Below are 14,671 nucleotides of genomic sequence, written 5' to 3'. Positions count from 1 at the left end.
TAAATTATTTTATTATTCAGATAGATAAAGTAGTTGACCTTAGTTTTAAAAAATAGACAAATTTGAGGTAAAAACTACAACATCCTCCAGCAACATTTTTTAAGTCGACAGTTTTTATGGGAACAAAATGTTACATCTTTTTTTAAAGCTGGACCTCTCCAAATGTTGAATTATTCTATATCTAATATTTTATGATAAATTGTAACGATGTTCAAGCACATCATTATTTGGATTTCTTTTCGTCTGACAACGCCTTCTGCCGATCAATAGAAAAGATAAATTCTTTATACAGTTAATTAACATTAGTTTTTATAAATATATCATTCATTTTACTATGTTCTATAATTTGTATTATTTTTTTCTGTTCATGAAATCGTTCCAAGTTTAAGTCATTGCTCTAGATATTGAATGTTCAACTGTATCCCCTTGTATTCGTACAGTAACTTATATGAGTTATTCAAACAAAATAACTTTAAACAAGTTAAAAATGATTATCATTAATAAAACTACCCTAATGATCACTCACACTGGTCCATTAAAGCGATCTTGACCAAATAGTCGATGCACCCGAATCTCTAATGCTGAAAAGCCTGCCCACTGAGCATGGTTCGTTTTGTGGATGCCACTCATGGTCGAGAACCACCACCCTAACAGCTATCGGTATTAGCTCTCTGGGACAAACAAATTATTACTATTATTATTTATTTATACAATTTTAAGCAAGTATTTCAGGATAGCTGGAATGTTGTAGCATTTGCCAAGAGACTTCTAATATCACTTATATATAATCTATGGTTCATATTATTCCTATAATTGCATTTTAATCTGTGAACTAGGGATGCCCGATGGTAGAAAAACATCGATGTTGACATAGATGTCAACTTCGGAGCTAAAGCATCGATGTTCGATAAAAATTGAAAGAAAAACATCAACAAAAGTATCATCATCAATAAATAAAAAAACCGGACAAGTGGAAGTCGGCCTAGCTTACCGAAGATTCCATACAAAGATTGGAGGTCTCGAACTTTTTATGAAATTCAAGCTTAGCTTAGACAGAGCTCTTTCATCTGATACTTCACTTCTCTTTTAAGGCTATAATTATTTATTACTTATTTTTATTCTGAATTAGTAGATGCTAGCTGCCAAATTTCATAATTCTAGATCAACCGAAAGTATCTTATTAATTTTGATTCCCTTTATAGTGTAACTGAAATACTTACGTGGAATAATTCAAAAGTGGTTATAATAGTTTATTTGAATAAAGAATATTCTGAATTTGAATTTATACACGATTTTTGCGATATAAATGGCCATATCTCGTTTCAAGTATATGTAGACATACATTTTTTTCATCAAATCATGGGACCGTAGATCTAAGTATATGGTTTGAATATCAACTCGATATCTCCAAGCGCTTTTATGATAAAGGCTCCTGACGGACGGACAACAAAGTGATCTTATAAGGGTTTCCTTTTTTCCTTAAAAGATATGGAACCCTAACTATTACAATATAACATGACATTTTATTACAACAAGAGTTATTATAAATTTCAAATATTAAGCGTAAAAACATATTATATTTCCCAATATTTTTTTGTCAATCGACTGTAAAAATAAAAATTTTGAAAGCACTTGTACGCAATTAAATATCGATTATGTGTCCCTGCTGAAATCAATGTTACGATGTTTTATTAAATGCAAAATCGATGTTAAAACATCGATATTTTAACTGCTAACATCGATGTTCATCCAAAATCGATGATCATTGGGAATCCCTACTGTGAAGTGTGAACATTTTACGAAACGTTGTTTTTCATTATGGCAGTTGTGATTTGTGTGATGTTTTGGTTTTTTTACACAGAATAACTCTTTACAACATCCAATGTGTTAAATTACAAAGTAAATTGTTAAACGATTAAAATACTAAAATAAATGAACAATGATTATACAAGCGTAATGTGTGCTAAAATGAAATTAAAAGTGGTAGAATATAACATCTGATGGTAGAACGACAAAATAATTGCTTAAAGATGCCGTGCGAGAGTTGTGCGGTTCAGTTCAGTGTGTTTAAGAGGAAACGGGCTTGTTCTGAATGCGAGAGGTACTATTGCAGCGGGTGCCTTCGTCGAGGAGGAGGCACTATGTGTGTTCCTTGCAGGGTCCTCTCGACTAGACCTTTGGTCAGACAAACAATAAGCCACTTGAAAGTCCGTGACCTCCAATGTTTCTTACAACGCCAGAACATCTCCACCAGAGGTTGTGTTGGTAAGTATCCTGTAAAACAAGTAAAATCTCTGATTAAATTGAAAATAAGTTCTAGAACTATCTTTGAATGAATAAGCAGTTTTATTTAAATGCATGCATACTGATTACATATGTTGTTTTTCTAATTAATATGAATGTCATAGATTTTGTTTAAGTATTGATTAGTTTCCAATTATTCTAATTTTATGACAAAATCATGCATAAAACTTATTATTACTATTTTGTAATGTTGTAACAAATGAAATTAAATATATCGTTATTATTTTATAAATATTAATAACTTTTACTAATTTTTATTAGCTTTTTAAAATTATTTTAGCACTCTGTAAAGGGGCATGAGGAGTGCTTTAATAATAGTACAAAACATTAGAAGCTATGTGGAAGACACTGTCTTAACAATAGGTTAAAGGTTCCATCTGCCTATACTGTCTTATGTGGGATAAAATGTAAAGTTAAGAAAAATATTATACAAAGTTCATCTTAAGATATTTCATCACAAACATTAACATAAAATTTTGAAATTATATAACACATATATTATATATTACAAATATAAAAAAAGATAATAATATTCTATTTTTGTAATTTAATTTACCTTACTTTAATGAATAATTAAGGTTAAAAGGGATTACATTAATTAAAACATAATTATGCTCAATAAAACACACTTAGCATTTTGCTTAGCTGGCATATTAAAATATTTTTTCTATTATTTAAATAAAGGTATAAAATATAAACATAAAAGTCTTCTGTAACTGACAGACAAAACTACTAGACTTAGAATGTTGTAATATAATATGTGTAAATATGTGAAAATTAGGAAGTGTCAGGGAGCACTAATGGATAATTTCTCTTAATTCCTATGAGAATGGAAAGAGTGGAATTTGCTAGTTCACATCATAAAGTCCATACAAACAAAGTTGCAACACATAGAACTAATAATAAATTTGAGGCTAAGTAGTACAATATAATTGCATGCACCTTTGTCTATACATAATAGTGGTGGATTTGTTTCTCAATTGGATGATAAAAAAATTACCTATACCTAAATACTTTAGTAAAGCTTATCAAAGCAAAGCATGGCATTGAGTTCTGCCACTCAACATGCAATGTTTCAAAAATAGATCCAGAAGCAAAAGACAAAGTGCCTTAACACTAGATTCCCTCTGCCTATGGAGTAGCATAAAAAAAACAGCTCCACACTGCATTAAATATTTTTTTATATCTTTTATGATAATGTATATAATAATTGAATCACTCATTATTATCATTGATTGAATATAAAATTAAATTGACTCATAATCTAAAAATCCCCTCATTTATCTTTAAAAAGAAGTAATTAAAACTGATAAGACAATAATAAAGTTGTAAATCTAATACAATATATTATGTAATATTATATTGTAGATATTGTATTATATTGTAGATATTGTAGATTATGTAATATTAGATTTAAGACAGTGCTCGAAAGTACTCCTGAGTGCTGATCGTTGTGACTTCCATCTCCACTTGTTGGATGATTATATTTCAATTATGTTTATTCCCACATTCTGGTTGTCTTAAAAGATGGTTTTGGAATCCAAAATATTAAAATAATCTTCTACCGAAATTAAATGACCTTATGACATGACTTATGACGAATAATATTTCAAAAGATTCTAATATGAACAATTTTTTTTTTTCAGAAAAAGAAGAACTAGTCACATTATGTGTTTCACATGTAAATAGTACATCGTACAGATGGCGTGGCTCACGCGCAGGCGCCAGCCCTTTCAGCTCGCTCAAGGGATTCACCAATAATATTAATGATTTTATCAATTCTGCCTTTGATCTACGTAACCCTGCTCATCCCACTCCGCCTAATAATAGAAGTAAGTAGTAACTTTTTTAAAATTTGTTATATGGATGTTTTGGTGTGTTTTGAGAAACCCACAACATGTCACACTTACAGTCACACTTCGTGACTGTGCACCACAAGTGTTGACCTGTAACATTATATTCTGCATGCAAATTGTAACAGTAGTTTAGTCCAATAACCCTTATTTAAAAATATTCATTGAATTATTGTCATGATAATATTTAGTATTCTTGAACTCAGTTTTTTATCTGTGTATCATATCAGCAAAGTTGCTTTTTGAGCCCTTCACTAGTAACTTATAGAACTAACAATACTGACAGTTCCAAAAAGTGATTCTAAAACCCATTTAGTATATAATATATATATATATTTAATTATTTCAGGTAATTGTTTCAACTCATCTCATGCTCACTCGCCTACCAACGGACCTGCGCCAGATATAAATAACATTCCTGACAGACGATTTACTCCAACACCAGGTAGATAGTACCATAACAAAAGTTGAAAATAATATAAATCTAAAAATTAAATAAATAAATAAACCTAATATCAAAACATTGTTTTTTGGTATAAAATGGATAGTGACGTCACTTTCTTGTATTTCTAGATAAGTATACTAAATATTTCGTAGTATATTCCAAAAGTTCAACTTCAGATTGTTACATCATTCAAACAACTGAATTCAGTAGTATCAAGAATAGTCAAATGGTTAATCTTTTTTTATGAAATGTTTTTGTATGTAAAACGTTTTTGGTTCTTTGTTCCTATATTTTATTTGTTTATGTCATAATTTCTAGGTGGAGAACGCGATATCAGAGTGTCAGCAACAGAAAACACAGCTCAAGCACAGAGCCGTGAGAGCAGCGAGGGTAACGGGGACAGTGTACATGTTGACACTACTGACTGCTTCGAGATTGAGGATCTGGATGACACTGGCTGGGAGTTTATCACGAGACCTGCTGATCCTTTGCCCAATGGTCAGTGGAAATTATGGGTCTCTTTTTGTATATATTTTACTCTACACATTTTTCTATTAGATAATTATAATAATTCCCTCAAACTGAAAATGATAGTTGGATCATTGAAGATGGTGGCTTATAGAAATATAATATATTAATTTGTACAATTACGTCTCACTATGTTTAATCTATATTAATATTTCTATAGATTCAGATGTACTCCTACGCGCAGCTGAACGCCGTCTAAGCCCTGGCGCTACACCTCAACGCGCTGCATCAGAACTAGAGCTTCGTAGTGCGTCCCGTGCTACAGCGGCCACGGCAGACACAGCTGACACCGCTGACACTGCGGACACTACAAGCTTGCAAGACGAACCCCTCATGCACGCGTCTGCCCCATCGTCGCCTACCGCCCCCAGTAATACGACGGGGGCACGCTCACGTTAGTATACAATGTATATATTTTTTATGTCCATATGTAACCTTGATCCCATTCGAAACATGTATTGAGTGAAGGGAGCACTGCCGATATAACAATATAACATAGACCGAGAATCAAATTACTGCCACAATGACTGCCTTTATTGATAATTTTACTAACACATACTTATGTTACAATGATTTTACCATTTTCCTTTTGGAGATCCTGTAGACCCTTTATATATTTTTTTAATTTACAGGTGCCCTACCTCTAGACCCGGACGCCAGCGTATCCCTCCAGCAGCTCCGTCGTCTCTCCGAACTAGAGCGTCTCAGCGTGAAGCAGTTGAAGGAACTGCTCGCCCGCAACAGAGTGGAGTATCGCGGCTGCTTGGAAAGGGCTGACTTGCTGGAGCGAGCGAGAGCTCTCTGGAGGGATCACGAGAAGTATAGAGATGGTGGGTAACTTTGTGTATTAAATATTTTTTTTCAGAATGTACTGTTTTTTTGGAGGTCCCACACCAAGTATGAAGTTGGGTAGATGACTTACAATACTGTTGATGAGTCGTCGCCGCCCTGAAGATAATTATAAATAATTTTTAGGATCTTTTTGAAGAAATATTCAGAAAACATTTGTTGTTCCTGTATGTGACATATAGGTGAAATAGTGATTTTTACTCTATATTTTTCTACAGATTGGCCCTGTTGAGGATCTACACATTTTTTTTTTGAAGATCTAGAGATTTTTCTACAGAATGGCCTGTGGCGCGTATGTGCCATAAAGAAAAACTCTCTTCTTTCCGTCTAGTTTTCTTTTACACTACATGTACATATAATCCTCACCTTTTTGAGATAATATAATTATTTATTTTCAATATTAATACTATGCCAAGTAAAGGTGACTTTCAGAGATGTTATGACGGGCTAACTATAAGTTATATAACATTGATATTGGAGAGTGACTGTTAAGTATTTACTGGCTCCTCAGAGCAGACTGCTTTCCAAGCCAGTACCTTTATTTGTATAAATAATATTTTAATATTTAAATTGATTATTCCATTATCACATTTCAGAGATAGACAATCTGCCTTTTGAGGAAAGCTGTAAAATCTGCATGGCGGCGCCGCTCGAGTGCGTCCTCCTGGAGTGCGGGCATATCGCGGCCTGCACTGCTTGCTCCAAGCAACTGGCCGAGTGTCCGATTTGCAGGCAGTATGTTGTGCGGGCTGTACGTTTCTTTAGATCTTAGGTCTATTATGGTTTATCTGTTCCCGATTTCTTTTCCATTATTTGCCGATTTTTATTTACCCCATTTTCCTGTTTTATTTCCAATTTCCCTAATTTTACTTCCTAGCCCGCGACTTTATTTGCTTTTATTTTTTGTATGACGTCTACATGTGCAATGAGACTATGGTAAAATATATTTATTGTTAATATAGGAATATATTTATTGCTAAAACTCATAATATTGATGTCATGTAGTCTAAGTAAATTTTCACACCCTCAAAATCAAAGTGACTCAACTCAAAAATTTGTTTGCTTCGAGAAATCATCACAATTTTTTTTAAAAATCGCTTCTTTATGGCCAGTTTCAAGTAACTCAGAATTAAAAGATATTTTGAGTTCGGTCAATTTTTTTCTTAGATCACACATGCTACTTTAATAATTGATGTTATGGGAGTAACAATATTCTCTAGTATAATATTTTTATTTAAATATCGTTTGTTTCTAATAGTAATGTATTAATTAATTTACATAATTCATTGAATATTAGTTTTTTTACACAAATGCTATGATTAAGCATAGTTTTTAATCTAATTTCTTCCAATTTACTATGAAACAAAAACAACTTATATAATTAAAAAGTAATATTTATTCATGTGATAAAAAATTTAGTCATTCCATTTCTTAGTTCGTTCGTTTTTAAAAATACTAAATTGAACTCAAAATTAATACATAAAAAAAGCATTCACGACCAGTCCGAAGACTTAAAACCTACTATGAAAAAGGTGAAAAAGAAAATAAGTGTCACTTTCAGTTATTTGTTGAGAATAATGATATTGTTAAAGTCTATACGAAATTAAAAAAATTATATGTAATTTAATATTTTGATCATTGAATTTACATCTTATGTATCATGCAAAAATCACATTATATTCCATATAGGAGACATTTCCAATGGGGAATGAGTTCCTAAAAAGCCACGGTAGCTCTCCACACATCTGTTCATATTCAGACTGATCGCATGATAATATCTGACAAAAATATATATATATTTTATGATAAAAATTCTCCACTTTTAGCTAACCTAGCTAACCTAACCAACCTTAACTAAAATATTTTATATTTTTTTCTTTGAGTATTATTGAAGTCGCAAGAATCAAGTGCATTCTGACAGTATCTACTTCGTCAATCGTATTATATATTAATATTTAGTATTAATAATATTACTTTGTTATTCTCGTATAACTATTAAAACAATTTAATAAAGAGGTACACTTATGTTAAGGCCCGTATTTATAAAGCGTTCTCAACTCTGAGACCGATCTTGAGATACCGTTGGCGAGTTGAGAATGGTTTATAAATTCGGACCTAAGTGTAGTCTTAGTCACAGCTGCCATAAATAATATACGTAACAATAGAAGGGTGGAAAACATAATTAAAACTATAATCTTGATATCAATAATAAACCAAATTTTAGAAATGATTCATATCGTAAATATCCATTGCTTTAATAGCTTCATACAAATAATGTTCAAAATAACTTTCAAATAAGTTAGCTTCACGCTTCTTCACTGGATCCGCACATAGCAAGATAGGCAGAGAGAACCTGGGGATATAGAGTTAAGACACTCAGAACACAGAATTCTGGAGGCATAACGTGTTGATTATTGGAACTCAACGACGCACTTTGCCATATTACCAGAGCGAGGAATTAAAATATTGAATATTTTATTCCTTCGATTGGGAATCTACTACCTGTCGCGTTTACAATTTACCTCCGCTAAATTTTTATATGCCTTGAAAATTATAAATTTGTCAATATAATTTAAAAATAATTTTATCTTTTTAAGATAACAGTTGAAATATATTTTGTATACATTAAATTTTAGCATTACACAAATATATCTATCAAATTGTAAGAGGTGTTCTCTTTACAGATCTTAGTTACTGAAAAAAAAAAAATTTCGTACCAACTTGAAAATAATTCTTTCCCTCTGAAGGGTATCGAACCCACAAACATCGCGCCACCGACTCTATATTATATTCTATTATTTATTGAAAGTTTAATTATTTATATGATAATATATAAAGTCTAGCTTAATTTCATAATGTATTTATATCCATATTTTTATTTATTAGATTACCTCTTAGATACAAACATGTTATAGACAATACTCGAATAATATATTTAAATTTATATATAAATAAGGTTCTTCTTGTCATACATTTTGTATTTTAAAATCGCCTTAGAAAATTTCGGAAAATTTTTTTGCTCATTTTTGATAATATATGTAATATTTTTCACGTGTATATTAATTAATTGTAGGCTATAATCAATTTTCTAAAGAAATTGTTATTTTTGTATGAAAGATCTAAGACTAGCCGATAGTCGAGTGGTGGTATTTTTGAATATGCTTATTATTATTGTATTCGACGTCAACGCATTTTTTATGTTTTTATATCACGCGTAAATTAAACCTGGGTCATTTCATTTTCTAAGTTAAAAAGAAGCAAGGTCTAGAATGAATCCTAGGAATTGAGCCTCTAGTGTTTATGTATACTGCTAGGATAGACCTCATTAGTCGTCAATACGTTTTTTTTACATGTATTTTCATTTAGTGTAAATATTTAATAAATAGATTTTCACCTGTTTCAGTGTTTTTTATTGGTCTTTAAATATTCTGATATATTTAAGCTATGTACGTAAAAATATTTTATAAATTTTTTGGTTATTAAGGCTTAGTCAATATAATCATGTTTTACTATTATATATTTATATAAATAATATAGTGTAGCTTATTAGTCAGCATTAACAACTGCATATGCAAGCCAAAAATTTTGTGAATTTCGTTAGTTCCTAGCCAAGCCAAGCCATAGCGCGTTTCTCTCGACAGATCAATATGTATAACAGATGGCACAAGTTCGAAGTAATCCACATAAAGGACCTCGCGATTATTGGTGTCGTAGTGAGAGCGGCCGTAGCTTCAACATTTGGGGCATTCATAAGACCATAAATTAACAAAACAAGATTTATTTTACAAATAAATTTTGATCCCATCAGTCCCTACCCAACCCATGTGTTTCCTTCGGAGGATCAATGCGTATGACGGATGACGCGAGCGTGAAGTATCCCACATAATGGACTTCACCAGGCGTGGTGTCGTAGTGGTAGTGGCCTCCGTCTCCGTGGGCACTGTAGCCGTGGAAATGCTGGACTCGAAGGTCTAGGTCCTGGAACGTAATGGAATATTAGGATAGTAAATTTTATTCTTTTTGAAAAAAATCCAGCTACGTTTGTTCTCTCGTTCTTATTACGTCTAAGACATTAACTTTAGAGGTGATGAAGACTATAAAATCAGTGTGTCCCCCGGGAACAATTGCTTGTAGGCAAGCTCTGGAATCTCTGGAATCACGTGGAATCTCTTTCTGAATACGTTAGAAACATATAGACGGTATGTATTTTTATTCGATTTTTTTAAAAAACGTTAACCGCTTTTGATTTCTAACAATATATATAGTAAGGTAGGAATAGGGAGCTAAATAATATTTAAAAAATACGAAACTAAAATCAGTTAATCTGATTTTGAGTTAAACTTTCCTTCCAAAGTAAACTGCTATATATTTTGTTAAAGAATGTAAGCAATTAAAATACAGTTGACGAGTCGTGGCTGCCATCAATAGAGAATCTATACAGAACTGTAGGTTGCGCAGATTTTATTGTAGGATGTTTCTTATACCTATATTTATTTACTTCCCGAGCGCGAATGGACAATGCGCAACCTAACTTCGGCCAGCCACTACCCGTTGACAGTAGTACATATTTATTTATAGCAAGTCTCACCAAATCCCCAGTAACCATTGTCCCAAGATGCACAATGGGTGCTTTCATTTCAAAGAAGTGCAACCAGTCGTCGACGTCGCTGTCGCTGCAGAGCGCGCTGCTGGAGAAGTCCGGCATCACGTGGTGCTTCACTTTACCCTCTTTTAGTAGGAAAGCGCCGCCGAGACCTGGAATGTGGGAAATTTCATACAATATTAGTCACAATGTTTTAGAGACCAATCGTGGCGCAGGGAAACAAGCGTGTGCATATAAACGCGAGAGGTTGTGAATACGATTCCGATTAAGAGTATATGAAATATTATCTTCATTTCTTCACTACGATGTAGAGGCAAAGTGCAGTCTAGTAAATTATGTAATGAAAATAATTTCCTCTGTCTTGTTTTGCAAAAAAGGGTCTTTCAAAAAATCTCTTTGTTCACGTCGAATCGATGCTTATAACTTTTGTATAATAGAAAAATATTAAGCGAGAAAAAGTATAAAATAAACTACCAATAACTTTATCTCCATAGTGTTTCTTTAGCGTCTCTCTGATGGCGGTGATGAAATTAGACTCGCCGATCCTCTCTTTGGCCACTATTTTGATGACCTGAAAAGGGACAGGAAGGCATTTTTAATTTATTCTAGTGTAATCACAGACTGTATACATAATAAACAAGTTTATAACTGTTTGTTGAACGTATTTAGAACTATAGTATTATAGATATCTCTAAACAAGGCAATATTAACTCTAATATTATTTCATTCAAAGTGCCCTAACTCGATATTCCTACAACTTCAGGCTTCAAAACACTGACTACAAAACATATTTCTATATGTTATAAAAAATATTAAATTACAATTTACAATTTTCTAGTTTAGCCATTTATATTATAAAGATGCGATATATTAACAAAATCCTTTAGTTATACAACTTTACCAAAATATACTATTACTTGCCAGGTTACACTATACCTTGCCAGGTTTCCCCTCAGACAGCAGGTAGTTCCCGAGCAGCGCGGTCCTCGTCTCATTGTTGGGTAGCGTCTGCTGCAGGTACCCGCTGCTGCCCTTCACCGCGCCCACCGGAGACACTGACACTATACGCGTGCCTTGCGATATCACACCTTTGTCCAGGAATAGGTTTATTATACCCTGGAATTTGAAATGATTATTGTATTATGAGAGAATGGTTAATTCTTGTTATACGTTTTTTATTGGTGAGTTGTTATTATTGCTATTGCTATTACTTTTTTTCGAATCAAACCGGAAAGTTTCATGCATTTAGCCAAGGTTTTATACAGGCTCTTTCGTTTGAAGTAAAATTATGAAATTAAGTATTTATGTGTAAATATAAATATGTGAAAATGTATGCATCAGATGCAGCAATGCCAATAGTTGCATACTTAAATCTCACTCGGAGAAAAGTAATTGCCCATAGATTACATTCCACAATATCAAAAACCAAAATGAAAATAACCAACCTCACAATTAACCCCAATATACGGCCAGGGTCCCGCTCCAGCGCCTGCCAGTAACGCGGGCTGTCTGCCCAAGTGCTTTAACAACGCCTCCAAGTCGTACACCTTGTCCCTTTGTACAAGTGGCACTAGGTAAGGAGGACCTCCCAACTCTATTAGTTTAGCATCTCCTAAGAGGCCTGGTGGAAGGGAAAATTTGAAAAGACTTAAGCTATAATATTACGTGACGCTTGGCGAAACTAAACGCCATGCTTGTTTTTAACGAGATAGCTAAAGATGACTGATTGAACCCACACCCACAACGTATCATAAAAAACTTTCTAAGGACTAAGAATTTGATATGATAGACCGTTCTTTTCAGCTCATATTCGGAGATCTCAAATATTGTAACAACGTCAAGTGCTGATAGCACCTTATCACGTTATCATAAACTAAACAATAACAAACTACTGTTCAGTTGTTCTATCAATATTGTTTTTAAGATTTATTCTTGAGTGTTATTTAATTATGCAGACTGTATTAAAATATATAATATATAATTTAATATGTTTTTTATATTTTAGGTAATATGTTTTTTTGGCTGACTTCGTCGAATTAAATTAAAGTGATGGATTAAAATTTCTTGTAAATAAAAATTTTCATTGTCAATTGCTTTGATGACTTTGTAAATTTTTAAACTTATGATACTTTTTTTCAGTTTCAGACATTTTCCATTATACATATAACAGGCAGGCTGCATGCTAAGCAAAGGAAACCTAGTGAAGCCTCAGTTTTCCACTTTCGCGCCAAGTTATTGTCAATGACACTGATTAATTTAGTTTTTCATTAGTTACAGTAGAGAAGTAGCAGAACCAACTACTACCAAAGCTGGAAAAAAAGTAGTTTCTATACAACCATTCTTCCAAGTAAAAATCGAACTCATAACCATTGCGGTTGCAGTCAAACATTGAGTCACTTCACTTTCACTTTAGATTTTTACTTTGAAGTAGAACAGACACTTATAAAGATTAGCCATAAAAATTGTTAAGAATTAAAACGTTAGTTCCTATTTACATGGGGTTTTCATATGTATTCAGGATACACTTACCAGGAGCCGTGAGGTGGAACGGTGGCTGCGTTAGGTCTGGACTGTCTTCGACCGCTACCTCAACGTGTTTAAATGTAACTGGTAGACCTCGAGAGAGCACTGAAAATTTAAAGTTTTATTAACTTTTTTGGAGCTCGGAATGATTTTGGTGCTCAATATCGTGATATGATAACAATTATTTCTCCTGAAATTAGATGATAATGTGCCATAGATAATAGCCAATATGTAGTTTTAACAAAACGGTGCCACATGCTATACAGCTACCTAAAATAACTCAATTAAGTACTGTACGAGACTTTTCCAGGTCGTGTGCTTACCATTAGATTATAACATTGGATTGTTTTTATAAGTTTATTTAAAATCAACAAAGCCACACGTGAACTAAAGGAGAAGATTTCTCGCCACCACAGCGAAAAAAATAAATTATTAAGTAAGTATATCATAATCCTAGAAAGGGAATCGAACCCACAACCTGTCACGTTTGCAGCCACAAACTGTGGCCAGCGCCACGAATGGACCTTTTTAAATTATAAACTTCTATTCATATACATTTTATATTACTTGATATTTAAATATATATTATTTGTGTATCAATGTTTACAAAAATGTAGAATAATATTGATAGTAGCGCTCGTTTCATACATAACTTAGCAAATATATGATAAGTACTTATTTTAAGTATTTTTCCTTTTATATAAGTATCTACCTAAATTTGTATTGCATAAAATAATTAATATAATAAAATAATTTAAAAAATAATCTTACCATCCACTACTTCTTCTAAAGGCGGTGTAAAAAGGGCCTTTTCCTTAATATCCACACTTGCATAATCTACGGAGGCCATGCTAAAAATAAAGGAAAATATATCAAATACTTATAAACAAACGAGTCTAACATATATTTCTTAAATATTTTGTGTATTTCTATAGATTGCGTTGGACAAACAGACATTATTGTAACTTTGACATAAGTAGGTACTAAGTAGTACTCACTCAATGTTTTCATCAATCAAGGCCGCAGAATCCACATAATTTACTACCAAACCAAACATAAAAACACAGAATAAGACAAACTGAAAACACGACATTTTTGCTTAAATATACTAATAGCTACAAAATATCTACTAAAAAGTCATCTAAGTAAATGAAAAAAAGACAAATTATAGATCAAAAGTTATCATAATTTGATAAACTTATTATACAATACGTACGTAATATGAAGTAAATTGTTAACTTCTGGATAAAACTTTAGAGGTCAGCCTTAGATTGTCCGATGTTGGTCCAAAGCTTGTTTTGTAAACTTATACAGCAGTGTTCACTGGAGCCGTGCGCACGCGCCGAATGCCGGCGTCGACTGACCTCACTTCACTTAAATTACTTATTGATTTCTACACCGCCTGTAGATGCGGCAAACTCTATATAAAGTGTAGATACTGTTACCATTGCTACTTAATTTCGATGGATTCTGTTATTTTAATATATAAAGATAATAAAATATTTCGTTTTATTGCAGAACAAGTTGTAATATTTTAGTTATAGGTATAAAAAATGACTAAAATTA

The 14,671-nt window shown here is 32.5% G+C and overlaps 2 protein-coding genes across 2 annotated transcripts; one reads left to right on the top strand and one right to left on the bottom strand.

Annotated features, from left to right (window-relative positions):
- The first annotated feature begins 1,796 nt into the window (after positions 1–1,796).
- LOC146527988 (E3 ubiquitin-protein ligase rififylin) lies at positions 1,797–9,378 on the top strand. Its single transcript, XM_085205040.1, has 7 exons — positions 1,797–2,265; positions 3,951–4,136; positions 4,507–4,602; positions 4,921–5,100; positions 5,291–5,524; positions 5,763–5,960; positions 6,576–9,378. Exons 1-7 carry the CDS (start codon positions 2,001–2,003, stop codon positions 6,749–6,751), a joined length of 1,335 nt encoding a protein of 444 aa, XP_085061166.1. The 5' UTR covers positions 1,797–2,000; the 3' UTR covers positions 6,752–9,378.
- Positions 9,379–9,741: 363 nt separating this feature from the next.
- Positions 9,742–14,484, bottom strand: LOC146527987 (beta-keto L-gulonate decarboxylase-like). The gene is made up of 8 exons (XM_085205046.1): positions 14,322–14,484; positions 13,877–13,956; positions 13,112–13,210; positions 12,028–12,203; positions 11,519–11,698; positions 11,057–11,153; positions 10,568–10,734; positions 9,742–9,957 (listed from the first exon to the last, which is right to left on the bottom strand). The coding sequence occupies exons 2-8, from the start codon at positions 13,953–13,955 to the stop codon at positions 9,784–9,786; spliced, it is 972 nt and encodes a 323-aa protein (XP_085061172.1). The 5' UTR covers position 13,956; positions 14,322–14,484; the 3' UTR covers positions 9,742–9,783.
- Positions 14,485–14,671: the final 187 nt, after the last annotated feature.

This window comes from Heliconius melpomene, chromosome 20 (assembly GCF_056956725.1).
Source record: "Heliconius melpomene rosina isolate 202511_hmr_F chromosome 20, ASM5695672v1, whole genome shotgun sequence".
NCBI lineage: Eukaryota > Metazoa > Arthropoda > Insecta > Lepidoptera > Nymphalidae > Heliconius > Heliconius melpomene.
This window is presented reverse-complemented; position numbering and strand designations above follow the sequence as displayed.

Coding starts and splice junctions, on each gene's coding strand:
- LOC146527988 (XM_085205040.1), top strand. CDS start 2,001: ATGGTAGAACGACAAAATAATTGCTTAAAGATGCCGTGCGAGAGTTGT. Junction 2,266..3,950: donor CTCCACCAGAGGTTGTGTTG/GTAAGTATCCTG, acceptor TTTTTTTTTCAG/AAAAAGAAGAACTAGTCACA. Junction 5,525..5,762: donor TACGACGGGGGCACGCTCAC/GTTAGTATACAA, acceptor TTTAATTTACAG/GTGCCCTACCTCTAGACCCG.
- LOC146527987 (XM_085205046.1), bottom strand. CDS start 13,955: ATGGCCTCCGTAGATTATGCAAGTGTGGATATTAAGGAAAAGGCCCTT. Junction 13,211..13,876: donor TTTAGAAGAAGTAGTGGATG/GTAAGATTATTT, acceptor TTAAATTTTCAG/TGCTCTCTCGAGGTCTACCA. Junction 12,204..13,111: donor GTTCCACCTCACGGCTCCTG/GTAAGTGTATCC, acceptor CCCTTCCACCAG/GCCTCTTAGGAGATGCTAAA.